This window comes from Eubalaena glacialis, chromosome 1, assembly GCF_028564815.1.
Source record: "Eubalaena glacialis isolate mEubGla1 chromosome 1, mEubGla1.1.hap2.+ XY, whole genome shotgun sequence".
NCBI lineage: Eukaryota > Metazoa > Chordata > Mammalia > Artiodactyla > Balaenidae > Eubalaena > Eubalaena glacialis.
The window spans coordinates 163,544,817-163,566,103 of NC_083716.1; the positions used below are offsets into that span (position 1 = coordinate 163,544,817).

General features: G+C 35.9%; 1 protein-coding gene across 1 annotated transcript in view; it reads left to right on the forward strand.

The window, feature by feature from the left end:
• GALNT13 (polypeptide N-acetylgalactosaminyltransferase 13) overlaps window positions 1-17,633 on the forward strand; it is a 474,459-nt gene extending 456,826 nt beyond the window's left edge. The window contains exon 11 of the mRNA XM_061200203.1: window positions 17,437-17,633. Within this exon, the coding sequence (XP_061056186.1) occupies window positions 17,437-17,577 (141 nt within the window). The 3' untranslated portion in view covers window positions 17,578-17,633. The remainder of the gene's footprint in view (window positions 1-17,436) is intronic.
• The last annotated feature ends 3,654 nt before the right edge of the window (window positions 17,634-21,287 follow it).

A 21,287-nucleotide genomic window follows, 5' to 3' on the forward strand; every position in this document is an offset into this window, starting at 1 on the left:
TGGAAATTTCAACTTTGAAAGAAAACACTGATTTTATTTGTGAGGAAGTCAGCAGAAAGACATGATTTTTTTAATGAAATTGAAATACAATATTTATTTTTTATAATTACCTTTTCTTTAAGTTTTAGGTTTATGATCACTTTAAGTCTACAAAATAGTCTCAACAACTGCTATCCAAAGTGTAATTCTAGGACTAGTGCCATCACCTGGGAACTTGTTGGAAATCAGGAATCTGAGAGACCACCCTAGACACACTAAGTCAGAGTCTGTATTTTAGCAAAATCCCCAGGTCATTTACGTACATGTTAAGAGTTTAGGAAGGACAAGTCTAGACAGTGGCCAAACATCTGCTTATCTTTCTTAGTCTTTTTATATGCACCACTGAAAAATATTGCAAAGTTAGGAAAAAGCATAAATACGTTTTAGAAAATGACAAGGCTTCCAGGAGAGAGGGAGGAGGGAAATGGAGCATAAGGGTGAGAGGTGCTGAGATGAGAAAGGGGAGTAATTGCCAAGCAGCTCTAGTTTCATATTACAACCAGTGGAAAGTAGAAATAGCACTTGCTATTTTTTTAATTCTTTATCTACGGCTATCAAGGGCAAATTAACTCTTCTTTGAAAAACCTCTGAGGTGGCGCACTTTCAAAGCAGAATAAGGAGTTCACAGAATTACAGAGCTGAAATTTACCTTTCAATTCTCTCCTTTCAGCCTTTATTAGGAGGAAGCTAAAGTACAAAGATTACACCACCCATGGCTGAGGCAGGATTTAGGTCCAAATAAAGTAATCAAAGAAAGCTAGTTATCAATACAATTGTGAATCTCACAGTGTGAACAACTGAAACATTCCATCACCTTATCTCACATAGTCCTTTCAATCTTAAAAAAGCAAGTCATAAATGGGAAAATTGTTCAAATATCCAGAGAAAAATTGAAACAGTATTGGTACAGGAAGGGGGACCCCTTCCAGGGCCCGAGAGTGGGCTCTCGTCTAACACTTGGAAATGAATTGTCTGAGGAGACACACATGCTGACAAAGCAAGAGACTTTACTAAGAAGGGGCACCTGGGTGGAGAGCAGGAGGGTAAGGGAACCCAAGAGGACTGCTCTGCCATGTGGCTCGCAGTCTCGGGTTTTATGGTGACAGGATTAGTTTCTGGGTTGTCTCTGGCCAATCATTCTGACTCAGGGTCCTTACTGGCGGCAAGTGCATTGCTCAGCCAAGATGGATTCCAGCAAGAAGGATTCTGGGAGGACATGTGGACTAGTGTCTCCTGTCTCCTTTTGACCTTTCCCAAATTATTCCGGTTGGTGGTAGCTTGTTAGTTCTATGTTCCTTACCAGGACCTCCTATTGTTAAGATAACTCATGCAAGTGGTTACTACTGGGCCTGGCCAGGGTGGGTGGTTTCAGTCAGTGGTTCCCCTAACAACTCCCCCGGAGAGACTTCATACTCAAGATACTTCTTGGGAATTGGGGTAGAGGTCTCTTTCTTCTGTAACTACTTCCTGCTGAGAATGGGCATAGTCCTGCCTAGTAGAGTAGAAGTCTCTCTCCAACTGATTTAAATCAAGGTATTCTGTGCCCAAAACCAGCATTCACCCTCGTGGTAACAACAGTTTAGCCTGAAACTCTTGGAGCCTGTTGGAGATGAAACAGACAGGGGCCAAACAGGAGGTCTAACAGGATGGTCATCACCAGGCCCAGAAAAGGAAGGCAAAATCTGGGGTGAGAGCTGCACGGTGTGTGACTTCCTTCTGATTGGTTGGTGGTGAGGTAACAGGGTGGTGGCTCCAGGAACCTTGTGCTCAGCCTGAAATTACTATCCTCTACCTGGGTGGGGGCCTTAGCTCCTGCAGAAGAACTCAAAGATGTTGTTATGCATACTCCTTAGGAGGAACCAGGACCCTGTCCCAAGGCTGTACCACATTTGACTGCTCCTCCCTCCCCTGTTTTTGCATCCCCTCCCTTCCCTGATTAACAACTGTTTGAATCTGCCCTTTGGAGCTCAGGGAAGGTCTAGGAGGCTGAATGAAGTCTATATCCTATAAACAAGAAACAGGGGACACAGAAAGGATTTGTATTCCAGAGCCCCACAGAGTCCTATCAGTTTTAATTCAGGAAACTGGGTGATGACAGCTCTGGCCACTTCCTGCTAAAATGGGGCATAGTCCTGCCTCAATTTGGAAAACAGACACTGAATTGGAAATATTTCTGAGTTCCAAGTCCTGGATCTGAGTCTTGTATGATTAAAATCTCAGTCCCTTGATCTGCCATTTTAGTGTAACAGACCAAATTAGAAGTAGTTGGAAGAGTGACAACTGGAATTTTAATAGGCAAAATAAATCTCATTTCTTTTCAGGATAATAAGCCTGAAACCCAGTCTGGACCAGGCACTTTGGAGAGACTTGTAGCCACGTAGCCAGTTGTCTAGTTTTATCTAAGTAGGTTTTAACTTTTAATGTGGTGTTAACACATAGATAACAGGTGCTACTGGTCACCATACATGTCTCTTTTTTTTTTGTTAATGTATGATCTAAAGCAACTCCATTGTCTAAAATGTAATAGTTACAAGAGGAGACCTTTAAAAAGTAAGGTTGCAGTTACCAGCTGCCAGCAGACATTGTTTTGAGAATGGCTGGTAGCATCCAATTCTGACATAGCTCAGAAAACTCAAGTTCTTAGCAATACAAGGACTTGTCTGAAATCACACCCATAGTGTCACCTAGTTATTTCATTGGCTATCTGAACCACAGCTACTCCATTTTGACTTTTAATTGTAATACTATCCTTAATAAAGCAGATGTCATCGTTAATGATGTTAGTATTTCCCTAGCTATGGGAAGATACAAGAATTTGGGCTCATAAAATCTCCTGAAAGTATTTAACTATCTAAAGGCCTGTTCTGCCAGTTTTTCTCAGAGCACAGAGTGCCTCATTCCTGATCTCCACCCTGAATTCCTTTCAGGGGGTGCTGAAAGTCAGTGGCCACAGTGGCCATTGACTTAATCCTTGCAGAAGCAGATGGCAAGTGCCAGTTTCCAGTCAGCAGGGCCCCTTCATGGTCATAAATTTGGTAAATTCGACCATGGTTTGGGGGGGTGGGGGGGTATTTCATGACCATTTCGTCCCACGGTGCTGGGAATGCTCATTCCCAGGTCTGGCGAAGATTTCGCTGATAGGCCACTCAATGTGCTATTACTGGACTAGGTCTTATTAACAGTGCCAAAAATCTCTGTACCACCTGTCTTACTAGCCTCTTACAGTCCAGAAAAATATTCCCTCTTGTTGCTTTGTCCCATATCTAGAGTTGCGCTATTACAATCATTGATCTCATATGGAACTACATATCATCATTTTATCAGAGGCTCAGTCACACATTTGGTAATACAAGAAACAACAATGTTGTAAAACAGGCAATATAAAAAACAATATAGCTAGCAGATTAGTGAGGTCATAAGTAGGAATATAAGTCAAGAACTTCCATTAGGTGAAGCCCAGTATATCGCAGGTCATCTGACTTAGTCTGTTCTGTACCAATCCTTATCTTTAAGGGAAATTATATATTGGCATTGTGCATAAGGCACCCAGTGCAGTTTCCTAGTGTTACTAGACTGATTATCCTTAGTATGATTTATTTGTTCCCAACAGAGAGGAGCTTTTTACCTTAAATTACCATAGCCTGGTGTTATCTACGTAAATCCGTCCCATAATTGTGGGAGATTTTATTCCTTGGCTGAAACTTTGCTTGTTGCTCTGATTGAGCTTGAGTAATAGAAGAAAACTTGTATTTATGGCCAGGGTCAGAGCAGGCATTATTAATTGACCAGGTGAGGGGATTCCATCTAGTAATATCAATAGTAACCTGAACATGACTGCAATTTTTTTTTGAAAGTAAATTTCCTCACAGCTAACCAATTAGAGCCCTGGAGTGGAGAAATCCACCAAGGTAACCCAGAAGTACTAGACACAGGTAACTGGCCACAAGCCCAACAACTGGATTGATTTTTAAAACTAGCATAGGATCATGCCTATGATAGAAAGGCATTTGATTCATACGCAAAGGTCCAAGAATCAAGAAAACATTATAAATGATCATACGAGTCAGGTCCAGGATCTTGGGCTAGCTATTTCTGATAACGTCTTTTTCTCATCCTAGGAGGAATGTAGTTTCTCCTCTGTTTGAGCGTTGTTTTAAGGTGAGTTTGAGGTCAGCGGTCCTCTCTATAGACCAGTCCGGTGCAGGGGCCCTTTGTAAGTGGAAATTAATCCAAGAGTCAATTCCCTTCAGTTTCACTGTGCATGAGCTAGTTAAGAGTACCTGATAAGGGCCCTTCCGTCCAGGTTGGAGATAGTCCTTTCAATTATGCCTTTTCCAGCATACATAATCCCCTGGTTGCTAGTTGTGGGGCATCTGATCTTCATCCAAAGATAGATTACTGAGATAAGCTTCAGAAACAAACTTAGAGTGTCCTTCAATTAAACTTTACATTAATATAACATAACAGCAAGGAACTATCTGGGAGGTGAGTCTTAGTAAATACAGACCGCCATTAACAAAACTAGAATTTAATATTCACTGAAACATAATCTTTTTCTCTCTAAAGTTACCCTCGTTTTTACCAAATATAACCAAATTAAGACTAGTCTGTTTGCAAAATAAGTCTGGTCTCAATAAACTTGGCCTGATGATTTATATAACTGTAATTGATCATATGGGCTTTTTGCTTGCTGAAACTTTTATAAGGAGTCTCAGACTGAACTTTTAAAAGTCCTCTCAGGACTAGGAAAGTCACACCAAGGGCTTATCACAGATTTTGCCTAACAGATCTAGGTGAATGCCTTCCTTTTCAAGGTCTCCAAAATACCTTGAGATTTCTGTACCTGTTATTGAGGTAGCCTTCCTAATTTATCTGATAAAGCTGCTGGAAACCTAAGGGTTTTCACTCTCGAAGGAGCAGATAGAAAAGATAAATGTTTCAATTCTGCTTACAAAGGTATAATTTACCAAATTACTGTAAGTCATAATTAGTGTAAGGGGGAAGGTTTTCCTTACACCTGGAAAATACAGATTTAAACCAGTAATTTTTCAGAGAGAAACCATAAAAATTACAACCATATCCACCAGTTCACTCAGTCCTGTGTAACTAATCCTTTTTGTTAACAGCTTAACGAAGCCATCAGGCTTCCCATTAGAATTCTTCAATTTCTTACCCAGTTCAGCATTATGGTCTGAAAGTCAGAAACTTGTATTTATCCAAAAGTCCTTTCTATAAGTCTTCTTGAAGAGGAAGGATTTTTGCAAAGGCATCAGAATGAAACCATATCTGTCTATAATGACAAAAGACTTCAGGAGGTACGTTTAAATCTGTTTACAATGCAACTGACAAAGTAACTTGGTTACTGCTGTGACATACACTTTCAGATAATAACTAGAATTACGACTGATAACATTTTACCAGGACATATCAGATTTTTAGGAATTCCATATAATCTCTATATCTATATTAGTAACATGTACCACGCAATATAACCTAAGAAGATTAAGTTCCCATGTAATTTAATGTACCAAATGAACCTAATTAGTTTACATCTCTCTTTGGGATGTTTCAGGGGCCCTTTGAAGCATCCCAAAGTTAGCTAGAGGTCAAAAGGACTTCATTAGAATTTGATTTAGGAACTTTTGTCAAAAAAATATCAAAAGGGTTTAAAACAGTCAGATAATATCATAGGTCACTGTGAAACAATAGTTATTCACTTAGCCAAAGTAACAATAAAAGATTTCAAAAGCAAATACAGAACATATCACTCAAAAGGTAAAGAAACTTAAAATCTGTTATCAAAGGCAGTTCAACATTTTAAGAAAACCTGTCCTCTTAACAGAGAGAAAAGCCAAATTCAAGTTTTGCACCAGCTTACTTTTAAAATTCATTTACTCAATCAAATTTATTTCAAACTCAGTCAGTCCTGACCATGCACAAAACTCCTTTCTTGGGGTCCACTTTCCACAAAACTTTTTATCACTTTCTGTATCCATCACTTTATTTTTCCATTCAGAAACAGCCACCTGTAAGTCAGACCTACTTCCTTTTCCCTTAATAAAATGCAATTCCATGCCTCATACCTTTTTTACTGAAAACACACATCCTACTTTCTTTAAGCAACCATGGACTGTCCTTTATATCAGCACTCTGTAGATTGGTAAACATAAACCCAAATAATTTCTTGAAAAATGTGCTTTCTTATAGAAAACATCTCAGTGTGGCACCAAACACATTTATTAACAGTCCTAAATACCTTTTGTTTCTCTGCAAAAGGAAGCCAATGTTCAGTAATAAATGTTTCAGTATCTTATTTGGGAATGACCTAGCTATTCAATAACCTTCCATCACTTAATTTAGCACAACTCTAGAATTTCAAGTTACCAGAATCTGGAGAGACTATTTTAGACAGACATTCCTAAAGCATAATTATTCTTAATAGAGTTTATCTAAAAGCTCTTATCTCATTTACATTTTCTTTCCTTAAAAGTTTCTTTACATTGAGTTTTGTTTCGTTTTGTTTTTTGCTGACAAATTTGTAACAGATATAACAAGATTTTATTTAGCTTATATTAAACCTAGGTGCAGTAAAAGTATTACACTTAATGTTGATAACTCTAAAGACATGTCTATATCAATTAGATTGACAAACTTATACATTAATACCAGATATTAATTTAATACTGAATATTTCCCAGTTCACGTGAACCCGAAATTTATTTACTTTTAAGTCAGTTGAACAGAGCTCATTTACAAATTAACCTCAGCAATATTATCCAAAGACAAAGACACATACTGAGACATACAAATATCCAGACAGACACAATGAAAGATTTAGCTTCATTTTCTAAACTTAGTCATAAATCAGGTATCACAATATAAAATTCACTACTTTATAAATAAGTTGGAATAAGTAAAATTTTTAAAGGCTTCTTCCCATTTTCCTCTCAGTTGCAGGAGTTAGAGATGGTCTAGATAAGGGTTCCTGAGAGCCCTGGTCTCAAGGCACAGGGAGAGAAAAATCATGTTCTCCTAGTAGGGCTTGTTCCCTTAGGGTCAAAATTCTGAAAAGACGTTTGATCAAGCTTGCTTTTACTAACTGTATATGCAAAAAGAACCAGTTTTCAAGAGTTATACCTAAACCAACTTTCTCTGGAGTCTAGACAATATGGTGGCCACACATATTCCCATTTCACAAGGCAGAAGGGCCATCACAAATCACAACACAGAACACAAAGTATAAAACACACACAGGCCCGGCCATCCTAATCAGACACTCCCTTAAGTACAAGATTGCAGTCTCTCAGAAAACCTCCTATAGAGACACAGAACTTCAGATCCGAGTACTAACAGAGTAAATGGAAATATCTCAGGTCTTCAAAAATTTCAAAGGAAGGAAAGGAGGCCAGGTTGAAGGAAGAGGGGAAGGAAAGGGGACAAAAGGGGTGGCCTTATGGATGTCTCCTGCCACCTGCAGACACCCAGGTGTCATGTGACCTATCCCTGGGCTTCTAGGAAGGGAGGATGGGAACTCAACCCTACCAGAAACAAGAGACCAGACCAGAACCAGAATTCGAGTTCTCTGCCCACCAGAGGTGGTCAGGCTCCGACCCTCAGTTCAGGCTGAAGCCCTTCAAGCAGACTCCTGCGTCCAGGACCAGGACAGAAGAAAAAAGGGTAGGACAGGAGGGGTTGAAAAGAGGAAAGAGAGGGAAGGGGAAACAGGTCAATACAATCTCGTTCCTTACCCGGTTGGGGCACTCTGGCCAGTCGTCCGCGTCAGGAGGAGACCAGGGAAAAAAGGGTCCCGGTTGTGGCCACTGGGTCTGGTCCGTCGGCAGGTGAGCTGGTCCCCGCGTACCCTGAGTGGTCAGGATGTCAGTCATAGCAAAGAAGAGGTCCCACCAAAGTCGCCATTTGTTGCAGGAAGGGTGACCCCTTCCAGGGCCCGAGAGTGGGCTCTCATCTAACACTTGGAAATGAATTGTCCGAGGAGACACATGTGCTGACAAAGCAAGAGACTTTATTGAGAAGGGGCACCTGGGTGGAGAGCAGGAGGGTAAGGGGACCCAGGAGGACTGCTCTGCCATGTGGCTCACAGTCTCGGATTTTACAGTGATGGGATTAGTTTCTGGTTGTCTCTGGCCAATCATTCTGACTCAGGGATCTTCCTGGTGGCACGCACATCACTCAGCCAAGATGGATTCCAGCGGGAAGGATTCTGGGAGGACATATGGACTGGCATCTCCTGTCTCCATTTGACCTTTCCTGAATTCTTCCAGTTGGTGGTGGCTTGTTAGTTCCATGTTCCTTACCAGGACCTCCTGTTGTTAAGATAACTCATGCAAGTAGTTACTATCGGGCCTGGCCAGGGTGCAGTTTCAGTCAGTGGTTCCCCTAATGGTATCATAAAGCCTCAAAACATGGAGTCTTTCCAGCTGCTTTGGTTTGTTTACTTCTTAAGTGAGTGGGGGGAGGAAAGAGAAGGAAATAAAGTTTACTGAATGTCTTTAATTCTATCTGTTTTCTCGTGCAATTCTTACAACAGTTCTGTAACATATTATTATTTGTATTTTTCACATCAATCAAGTAGAGATTAGTGTGTTTAAATTCCTTGTGTAGATCTGCACAGCCCAGGTTTCTGGCACTAACTCCAGCAATCTTTCCACTACACTACCTTGCTTCCTGAGGTCACTGAAAAACTAAATATAATTGGATGCTTTCAAATGATGATTGATGATCTTTAGACAGGTGGGACCTGGGACCCTCTGCTGCAGTGCTTGCACCTGGACAAATGTCTCCTCAAGCTACAAATTACAAATAAACTAAAAGGGACTAAAAATAACTGTGTGCATGCGCAGCTGGGGCAAATTATGGACAAAAAAATACAAAAAGACCAAAAAACCCAACTGCCACTTCTAAAGAGCCGGGAGCAAAGACAGGGTACTGCCCATGCCCCCTGCACACACCAGCTCGCGCCCCTCCCCCTTGGAAAGGCCACAGGAGTGAAAAGGCTCCCTTGTTCGCTCCCCCAAAGTGGGGGGGGTGGGGGGTGGGGGGGGTGCGAGCTTGTTCCTTATATGGGGTGAGGGTAGGGGTGTGTTCAGGGGTTGGGCCAGAGGGGTGGCTTAGGTGTTTTTCCCACCCCTTTGGTGGTGTTGCGCACAGGGGCATGCATAGTACCCTGCTTTTGCTCCCGGCTCTTCAGAAGTGGCAGTTGGGGTTTTTTTTGGTCTTTTTGTATCTTTTTGTCCATAATTTGCCCCACCTGTGCATGCACACAGTTATTTTTAGTCCTATATAGTTTCTTTGTAATTTGTAGCTCAGATGTTTGTCCAGGTGCAAGCATTGCAGCACTGCAGCAAAGGGTCCCAAGTCCCAGCCTGTCTCAATTTGATAAGTTAAATGTACAGTATTACAAATGAAAGAAATGGTTAAATATTATCAGTTATTTGTGGTACCAAATTGTATTCACACAGAATTTCTCCTTTCCTTAATAACTGGAAAGATGTACTGCAATAAATTTTGTCTATTTAGATAAACAGGCAGTCATAAAACTACTTTGTCAGTATGGTCTGATTGCTTACGAATTTTAGCCACATGTATTCATAATATAATTAATTAATATCTAATTGTTTCACCTTTCATTTGAATGAAACTAAGAACTTGTTGGTAATAAATACATGTCTTTGGCCAATTCTGATTTGAAATATGGAGTTTCCCACTTTCCTAACTAAATATTTCTTAAACAACACAACCATGCATTTAATTCAGTATCACTTTATACCTGGCCAAATACGTTCATTTTGGGGGCAACCTGAGCATCATTAGCAAAACTGGAAAATCCCCACCTGGTCTAGAATCTCTTGAAAAAATTACTTGAACACTTTGGTGCTTTGAAAGCCCATTGCCACAAAGTTAAAACAAAAGGAAAAAAACCCTATATCTCATCTCACTGAAATATTTTAAAGATTACTGTTATAAAGGTCTGTCATCCATCCATTCTCTTTTATTCAAGTTGTCTTATATTATTCTATTTCATTGCAATTGGGTTCCAATCCATTTGAAATCTGTATTTTCCTGCAATAAGTGCACATAATCACATTTCTTTTTGAACATTCAGGCGGCTACATACAGTGTGAGAATCTAATTTTAGAACAGAACACTTATGCTCAACAAACACTATGCAACAAAGAAAAAAAAAGGAAGCAAAATATGGTGCTAAAAATAAGTCTTGTTTTTCATGTGACTGAGCAAGTTGACTGAGAAAATGCTTGTTATGAATTTGATATCCATCTGTGTCAAATGTTTCTCAGAGACACAACATCAGGAATTTTTTTTCAGTAGGTAAAATATATGGGATTTATATTTACTGAAATCACAGAAGCTTATATTTAGATTTTACTTAATACCTCCTCTTTTATTTACCTTTATCAGAAAGCAGGTAAATGGGAATATAATTTCAAGGTAAGTCATCTATAATTGCCAACCCAGCCATTTCCCTGAGTAGGATTCCTAATAAAAATAGTGGCTTGATTTACCTTTTGAAGGCTGTGTATATCAGACAAGTATTATATTTCCATAGTCCCACTGACCCAGAGCTGTGATTTCTTATGTAGAAACAATTAGCAAATAGGAATTTCAGTAGTTTAGTATTGCGCTTTTAGTTCTTGTTTGTTAAATACCTACACTTGCACACTTATTTTTTTTAATACTCATATTCTATTCTAACAAGTGCACAGATCACCTTGTCAGGAGATCATACTTAAAATTTTAAATAAGAACTTTATTATATTAATATTTAAATAATTGTTATTCTGTACTTGATCAATAGGGGAAATCCTATTGTTTTTGCTATTAAATACCTATAACAGTCCAAATTCATTCTTTCTTTATCATTATATATAATAAAATTAACCAAGTTTCATTTTAAACTTTTCGTATGGCATCTTTTAAACTGAGACCTGTATGATTGGTTCTTCAATCAACCAGTCACTTCTATCTGTTCATTAAAATATCAATTTTTTTACTTAGTGCTTTTTCACCCAAAGGTATGACCTAATTTTATAATTTTATGATTCTTATTTTGTCACCAAAATTGTTTCCCTAGCCTGATTCCAGTTGGCTTTCAGTAGTAATTGTATCTTTAAAAGGGTAGATTTAGAGATACTCCATGACACATCTTGTTTCAGATAGCAAAAATATGTTTAAAGGCAGGAAGTATTAATTTTTTCTTATGCATCTTAAAATAGTATGATTGAAATTTTGTAAATCCCAGGAAATACTAATGCTTTATATTTCAACAGAGAACAATTAAGTAATGCTATGTTATAAAGAGAAACCAATACAGCCTAGGGTTCATATTATCCTGTTTTCTAGTCAATATTTTAAATAATGCTATAGGAAATGATATTTGGCAGTATGCTGCATGTCAGCCTGTATGTCACATTGCCTTCAAAACTGAGTTAATATGACAGTTTCCTACAGTTGCGAGAGGCATTTGTAACAAATATGACAAGGGCTGGTATGCTTAAAAAAGAGCATTTAAAAGAAAAAATATAAATATACAATTTATTTATTTATATTTATATATATATATAAATATCCAATATAAAAAAATCCAATATCCAATATAAAAATATCCAAGGTCTTGAATACAGCATAGGAGAAATATAAATTAACCAATGAAAATGAAAAAAAAAGGTATTTAAATAACTATAAAAAGCCATTAAATAACTGTAAAAAAAGTCATTTCATATGTATTCTTTTATCCATTTCTTTATTTATCCTGTCCATATGTCAAGAAATGTTTATAGTGGCAACACACAATACTGATGCAGATGCAGTGAAACTGACACAAATACAGTATTCTGGAATACAGTAAGCACAAGAAAACTGCTGTTGCTATTACTGCAAAATAATTATTACAGATTTTTTAAAAATTTACTAATATGTATTAAAATGTTCATACCTTTTGATCTTGTGATTTCACGTCTAAGAATCATCTCTAAAGAAATGATTATAGATGTGGAGAGAGATGTTCAGAGATGTTTATCACAGCATTATTTATAGAAGCTCCAAATTGGCTATCCCCCAACCCCAATGGTAAAGTTAAATGATTTTTGGCAGGTCTCCTTTGTAGAAATTTTTTATTTTTTAGGTTTTTAGAATATTTAATTATAAGAATGATGCCCACAATATAAAGTGAAGTCTATTTAACTAGATGAGCTCAATTACATAAATTTGCATAAGGGATTAAAAATACTAGAAAACCAATAAAATATTAACAATTGGTATCTCTTCTAGACAGAATACTCAGGTAAAAAAAAACTATACTTTTTTTTTCTCAAACAAATGAAAGCACTAAATGTTTTTGTGGGTTTTTAAAAATGAAAAATAAGTTTTTATCTCAAAGGAGTTGTTTCAGATTTCTGATTTCTTCTGGTTTATGGTTTTTCAGAAGTACCTAGAGTGAAATTTCTTTGAATTTTTTTTCATTGTCATTCATGTGATAAACATTTTGGGGGAAAATATTACAAATATATATTTTTTTCAACAAATATATTTTTTATGGAAAAGTTTACACTGTATTCGTGTTCTGGAGGTACATTTCCTGAGTATAAGTAAAATCAAGTTTTTATTTTTGTTTTAAACCAAGGAAAACTTTATAATTCATTTTTCTTTTTAATAATACATGAAATTCATAATCACTAACACTGCGGTCTTTGATGTTAACATGACATTTACCAAAAAAATGTTCATTGCAAAAAGAAATCACTAAGGGTAGAGGATTATCAAACCCAGAAATTTAAAACAGTATAGATAGGAAAGGCAAGCTTGATTTCATAAAAAGCCCAAAAAACTAGTCTCCTTAACAAATCAACTATATGGTGAACAGTATCATTTCACAAATAAAATTTATTATATATGATAATGTTACCTTTCCTATCTTTGTAAATCATTTATCTACCATTTGACTGTAGAAAGTAAGTCCTTGAAATGGAAAAATCCAATGATTTGTATCCAGTAAGCTGCCCAAGAGATGTAGTTTAATTTTATCAGAATTTATTTTCTGCATTGGTCTTCCACTAAATATTTCAATCAACAAACTTATAGAGTACCTCATGTTAGCAGGCACTGGACTTCATGATGTAGACAGTCATGGTCCCTGGCATTCCTGGAGCTTATGTTCCTGTGGAGGAAACAGATGGAAAACAAGAAACAGACAAATAAATTAATTACAAATTAATTAGGAGAATTATGTCAAATTAAGAGCCCAAATGGAGTTAATCATTTTCTTTTTCCTCCCTTCATTAACTTTCTAACTGACATTTAGATGAATGTAGCAATGCATATGTGGAACACTTTTAATGCCACCAGGTTAGCCCTGTGAAAACACAGTGGAAATAACTTGAGTACCATACTGTACAAAGTAAAGCAAAGCCTTAAAGCTAAATTATCCCCTAGATTCTTCCCTGGCATCCACTCAAGTTTAGGGCAAAGGAATGAGGGAGCCAAAGACCACAATCGAAAACTCACTGGACTAATCAACGGTTTTGAATATGCACTCACAAAATAACTCATTTAATGCTAAGAACATTTTATTGCTGGAATGAACACTAAGAATATAACCTTTTCTATCCAAAATAAACTTTTGCCCCAAATGTTTCATCATTTGATCTCAGGCTCTTCTCCATATTCTCAGTCTTATCTTCAGTTACTCCTACTGAATACAGTTGACATGAAAGTCAGCTAAAGGGATGTGGCTCACAGCTCCATGGATGCAATTATTGTGACGTGTGCTTTCAGTGCTTATCCAGTAGAAATTGTATGTTGCTGAGAATGATTGATTTATTACTGCCTTTGTACTAGATTTTGTCATTACTCATTATTTTCTTTGTCAAACAGACCCACACTCTTCTTCACATACTCACCCAGTCCTGTCTCTCAGTAAGCAAAGTAGCTGATGGCTCCCAACAGCCCACTGTGGAAATATGTAATGATAACCCTTTGCAAAAATGGCATCTAAGAAACTATACAAGAATGGAAATTTTTAGAAACATTTTTAAGAATTCTACTGATTACTTTCTCAAATAATTTTGGAGGTTTGTGTTGCAGACTTTATTAAATTTATTTTAGTGTTTTTCTTATGTTTTGTTATTGAAATCTAAACTTATTTCTTTAAAATGTGGTTTAAAAAAATCTTTATGTGCTATTTCTCCGTGGAGTTAGTTTTCTGTCTTTTACTTCTTAGCTGCTCATTAATTTGGAGGCTGCATATATTAAGTGGTGTTTGTCTATTATTAATTAATAGGTATTTTCCTATTATTAATAGGTATTAATAGGTATAATAGGCATATATTAAGTGGTGTTTGTCTATTATTAATTAATAGGTTTGTCTATTATTTATTAATAGGTATTTTCTTTATTTCAAATATACATGTGCATAAGTATAACTGATGGAATACATTATGACATATTAGCTCTTTCTAACTATAGCCATGTCTATATGACAATAGGTTTTGTAATAGAGCTGAAAAAACCAATAAAAAAAACTAACATAGCCCAAAAATTGTTTTTGGAACACTGAAATTATTAAATTTTGTTAATTTTTATTTAGATACTTTGTGTGCAGATACAACATATCCTTTCTAAAATTTACTATTTTAACCTGAAACTTAAAGCAAATGCATTATTGAAGACTAAGATGTAATTTTCAATAAATTTATGAAGTAAATTATTTCTGAGCATTTCTTTGTGGTTGGTTAAATGATATAATTATAATAATAAAAGCTTTTAAAAATTGTACTTTTCTGACTTGTATGATTTGTGAATATCTTCTCAGTAGGCAGTAAAATGAATTATTATTCAGTTCAAGCCCAATACGTACCTGTCCTAGTTCTTGATCTTAAGGGGATTATTGTCCTGTAAATAAAAGCTATTATATTGTCCAATACCTCTCTATGAGAACACATGGGAAGTTAGGGAGTTATTCTGGTTCAGATGAATCAGTTAAAGGTTGAATTGAGCTTGGGATACTTGTGACAAGGCTGGGAATGGAAGTATGGAGAGGAGGGGGAAGAGGGATGTTGGACCTTTTGCACAAGGCAATTTGCATATATTATCTTAGTTTGTTTTCAAAGAAACCATACCTGGTAGGTGCAATGCCCACCAAGTGGTCATCTCAGATTTAACTATTTAGTCTCAAAAAATTACAAGTCTTTTGCACTTAAAGAGGCCCACTATTTGCCTTCCTATCTGGCATTATAATGCAGTTTATCAGATTCAGATGCAGTTAATCAATCAGAGGTCATTTTTACTGTAAGTCATTGTTGCCTATAAACATAGTTAACAATTTTACCCTTAGGTTGCAAGGGATCACAGATAGCTGACTAAAGGTCAAATTTTTTAAGCAGTAGGGGAAAGAGCATTTTTCCGTATTAGTAAGTATAAATAAGCATCTGACAAAGTATGCCCTCAGAATGATTTGGTAGCTTGCCCAAATTTTCATGGCTAGTAACTTGGGAAGCAGAAATTCACACTTATTCACACTTATGGCTATCTAACCCTAAAATGTCTGATCTTTCTACTCCACTACACTGAAAAGGAGAGTATTTTCCTTGGTTGGTTATCTTAACAGCAGCGGCTTTTGACTACTAATGAATTCCTTCAAAGAAAATATTTATGCATTTTTTTAGAAAGAACAATACTTACTAATATTTTAAAAATTATCATCATATATGTAATTGACAACACACATTCAATCTAATCCTTAAAGTCATATACGTGTTTTTTAAAAGGATCTAATAGAAGCAAACAAGGGTAAGTGGCTTTTTTGGAAAAGGACATATATACACAAAGGACTCAGGTACGTAACAAAAATGAACATTTTGATTTTTAACTAGAACTTTCTAGGAAAAAAATGCTTGTTTTCTTTTGTATCTTTTTCCAAGTTGGCTTTTGGTTCATAAATGAACAAAATAATTTCTGGCATCATAAGCATAAATCAACTATCTTCTTGCCTATCTTTGGCCATTTCTTCTTTTGTCCATTTTTCAGTATAAATGGCTTGATTCCATGTATTGAAAAGAGCAACAACAAAGGCCTAAATCTTCAAATCTTCTTCACATCTAATAGCCTTGCTCTTTTAATTTCCTGTTTGTTGTCTATTAAGCATCCTTTACCACAAGCCTATTTTCCATTCTATCTTTTCTCAGGACAGCGCAGTTCGGGGTGTTTGTAGTCCTAATCCAAAACAAATTATAAGTGTCTAGGCAGTGTTTCACCACCATTTTTTTGCATGCCCCCTGCATTTTTTATCTTCTGACTTTCAATGTAATATCAAGAGCCCACCCCCCAAAAAAAAGTATTTGTCTACCTTTAATTTTGGTAATTTGCAACAAAAGTATAATATATGGATACTTTTTTCAAGATATATCTCCAAATCACCTCCCATATTCAAACACGTCTCTTCTGGCTGGGGAGTTTTTCATGTAGTATGGTTCTAGGCATTGCCCATGAAACTGAGCAGAACTGTATATGATAATGTATACAATTAGTGCATAAGTTAGTATGTAAAACCATGTGGACTTAAAATGTATATCTGAAAAGTCCAAAAATATGACTTCAAAATGTAAATGTGAACTCAAAAGAGAAGACTGGTTAACCTGGTGCAATTATTGGAATTACATTTCAGCATTTGGGTACTAAGAGGATGATTATTAATATTGTTGTTATGAAAATATATATAGGTATAATATTTTAAAATATATGTCCATCACAGCTCTGTTTTTATTTGATGCTGGTATTTTTTAAGATCCTTAAAAATGCAAACTAAATATGGTGAGCACATCATCAAGTAAGACAGATCTTTGTTGCTATGGTAATTACTCTTCTACAATGAATGTCTCACACTCACAGATACTATGGGTTGTATAGTATTTTGAAAAGGGAACATCTCCAGCAGTTTTGTTCATCTGGGTCACAGCTGTGACATCTCTTTTCATATTTACCAAATGGTTACTAAGTAACACATGCCTAAGAAAACTAAGATTCTGTAAAAGCTTGTTAATATTTGCACTCCTCAACTGAACTCTAAGCTCACAAATGGGCTTTTTGCAAAGGAGCCTGAATTCTTGGCAATGCATGATAAATGTTGGCCAATTTCTTCAACCATCTGCAGATAAAGGTGCATTAGACAATGATAAAACCATAACAGTGAAAGTTGTATAATAATTAATTCAGAGCCACCTGTGCACACAGTTCCTTTTACAAACATATCACAATGTTTATACCAAAAAAAAAAAAAAAGGATTTTTTAAAGAGCAGATTTAATCCAATGTGCTAGTGAAGTTTAAGATAAAATATGTTGCACTGATTATTGGTTATCTTTTACAGAGACTCACCTTGAGACATGTTAACAGTAATCAATGTCTAGATGAACCTTCTGAAGAAGATAAAATGGTGCCTACCATGCAGGACTGTAATGGAAGCAGATCTCAACAATGGCTGCTAAGGAACATGACTCTGGGGGCATGAAGACCATTTCCCCTAAGCCATGAAAGTGTCTACACTTATGCTTTTCCATTATTTCAATTAGGAAAAAATATTAACTTTGTTGAATTGAAAGTTTTAAAATCCTTTTAGTATTCTAAAACACAGTTGTTTATAATTCATTTTTAGGAATGTTTGCTTATTTCCCTACTAAAATTTGTATCTGATTAAAAAGCACACAGACAGAATAAATAACAGCAAACTGTTATTAAACATCAGAACAACTTGAAAAACAAATTGTGTTTGCTTTTTAAAAAAAAATTATTGCCATCATGTCACAGGATTAGTTTGGGGGGGGGTATTTTTATTTTTTTCTTATAATGTGGAAAAAGGGACAATGTAAATGCCTTATAAAATAACTTCATTATGAAATGTTATAAATTGTTTTATAAACTCTGTTTCTACTGGACCTTCATGGAAACATGTTGAATTTCTATGTCAACAGCAAGGCCATACATTGAATTACTTCTGAGCAATGAATTTGTTGCTCAAAAATCAGTTCCAAATTTTGTACCAGGAAAAAACTTAAATTGGATATTGACATCTCATTGAGTTCTTATACAAACATCACATTTAAACAAAAAAGTGAAGGAGAATTTGAAAATTCAATTTAAAGTACATGAAATCAGAAGAAACTAGCTAGTCATTGAGGGGAGCAAAATGAAGCTAAAAAACAACAATTGAAACATTTTAAAAAGATATTCTGTTTGGGTTGCAATCACTTCTAACACAGGCTGAGTGTAACAATCAGCTTGGTCCCAGAATTGATGTGGGAAACTCAATTTTTAACCACTTTGTCTCATAAACTATACAGTTGTTTCTCTCTTCACTCTAGAGACTGGGACTTGTCACTTAGGCTACACAGAATTGTAGGTGAAGGGTAGAGTATTAGCCCTAATTTTTAATTCTTTGGCATTTAGGATTTTAGTTAAGTCACTGTGACTACTTTATTTTTATATTTAAATAAAATAATGCATTACTATCAGAATTTCATTGCTATGCCAGAATATCTAAAGTTTTCATCACTGGGGGAATGAACTCAATATATATCCATTAAACTTTTATTTTAACTGAAATGCTAGATATCATTTGCCATAAATTATGACTCAAGGAACACAGTCATAATTAGGCTACCTTCACATGTTGTTTTTCCATCTTAAAACACTTTGTGTTCAAAATACGTAAGTAGAAAACATGAAAAAAAAGAAAAATCTGTGACACCATTTGACACCATTTAAAATGCCCATAAACTTGCTCTACATACGTATTTTATTCATTGTAAATGCACTCAGCAGCTAAGAGAAATTTTAGGCAGGGGGTGGTAGGGGAATGGAAGACGTGACCTCTAGAGTAGAGGATGTCATATCGTTGGCTCTCATCCTTTCTTTAAAAGCTCTAATAGAAAATATTAATCAGTTTGATCAGGTTGGCTACAGGCAATCTCTCTCTCTCTCTCTCTCTCTCTCACACACACACACACACACACACACACACACACACACACACACGGAGCTCACTTTCTAAAAGCTAGTAATATCGTGTACGATTTTCTCAGCTAGCATTCCTTCCTTTTTTGGCTTTAAACTGGTATAACTCTAAGGAAGAATTATACTACATGGAGCATTTCAGGTTTACTCCTTAAAGTGTAGACATCCCTCACCTCAAAGTCTCTGAGAACACCTGAATTTTTTTCCATCTTTAAAACCCTTTGCGTTCAAAATACATGAGCAGAAGACATGAAAAGGAAGAAAAATCTATCCGTGAAATTTGTGCTGATATGTTTTAAATTTATTTAAATTTAAAATTATAAACAAAATTTTAATGTCAGGGCATTTTTTTCTGATGAGAGAATCCATTGCTTACAGCAAACTTCTAAGGAAGCTGTGACTCCTAAGAGCTAGTAAACCACTGCCGTAAATTGACAGTGGCCTCAAAAGTCAACTGAGGTCTGACTTGACAATCACATTTTCCATTTTAACTCTCTTCTTCCCTCTTTTCCTGACTAAAATATGACAAAATGTCCCTGCAAGGCATTCTTCCTCAAATTTAAAAAGCTTAAACACTCAAGAACTCTTTTATACAATCTGTTTCACTTATTATGGACTTGTCAATCAAAATGCATATGTTATCTAGTGAAGAGTCAATGACAAGTTTTTAAAAATATAGCTACTCCACTGAAACTGAATTTGACACATTTTGGAAGCATTTTAAGTATCTGAAAGTTCATTATGGTCATAGCAAAAATACAGGAAATACGAAAACTGCCTGAGCTTGAATGCCAGAGAAGAATTTTCAAAGAATCCTCATATGGTTTCAGCAAATGCTGTTAGTGTCTAACAAACAAAAAAAAATATTAAATATTACAAACCACCAAAAACAAATGACTAATTAAATTTTCTTTTCAAAAATACTGTATTCAATACAGAAAATTAAAATCATGAGTGGATTCACAATGCATTCATCTAATACACTCCTTGTCTATGGAGCTAGACTAATAAATATTTCAAATGACTTGAATCTTCCTCATCTGAGGTCTTCCCCATTGAAGTTAATGTCAACTCCAGGCTTCCAGATGCTCAGATCAAAACCCTAGAGTCACTTTTGACTCCTCTCTTTCTCTCTCAACTTTACTTCATCAGCAAATTCCCTTGATTCGGTATCTGAAATATAACCATGAACCAACGACTTGGCACCACATCCACTGTGTCACTACCTGTAACCTTTTAAATTGAAATATGCATATAATTTGGTTTCCTAATTTCCCAATCCTTGCCCCTAATTGTCTTTTTTCAATACAACAGCCAAAGTCATTCTGTTAAACATAAATTTGATTGTTTCTCTTCTCTGCTCACAACCCTGTGACTTCAAGTTTCTCCAACCACACTTCTTACAGTGGTCCTCAAGGTCCTTCATGAATAACATCCCTCTACACACATACACACACACACACACATTACTGACTGCCCCTTACTTATTCTACTGTGACTGCCAAGCAAATTTCTGTCTCAATGTTTTGTTCTCTTGCCCAATAGAACTCTCACTCATTTCCTTTAGGTCTCTGTTCAAATACCTCCTCAGTAAGGCAAACCCTTCTCCCTCCTGCCCTCTCTATTCCTTGTACACTCTTTGACAAACTACAAATTTGCTTCTTTATATATTGTCTATCATTCTACCTCCTCACCCCCCAACATTCCCATCTCATACCCTAGAATGTAAGCCTCCTAAAACCCTGCACTTTGTTAGTTTTATTCACTGTGACATTCCCGGTAGAGTTCTTGGCACATGGTAAATATTCTTTAAACATTTATTGAATTAATGAACTGAAAAATGTGTGTTAAATTTGCTAAGTGCTACTGTATCATATTTTTGGCATATTATTTTATATTTTAAAGTAAAGTCTAGTAATATATTTAGACAGGATTTGCATAACTGTCTCCAAATATAATTTTCTTACTAATATTCTTCACATTCATGTATGGACTATGTTTTGTTCTGTATGATAAAATATCCTGCCTTATGGAAATGAAACAAGACATTTTATAAACATGCTGCTGTATTATATAAGTTGCTCTATTAAGATAAAATAATTTTTATTTTTATTTTTTGGTTGAGTTCGGTGGCCATTTGAAGGCAAAGATTTTTATTTCTAGAGGGGAGACATACCATTCTCTTAAGAATCATATGTATTTTCATGG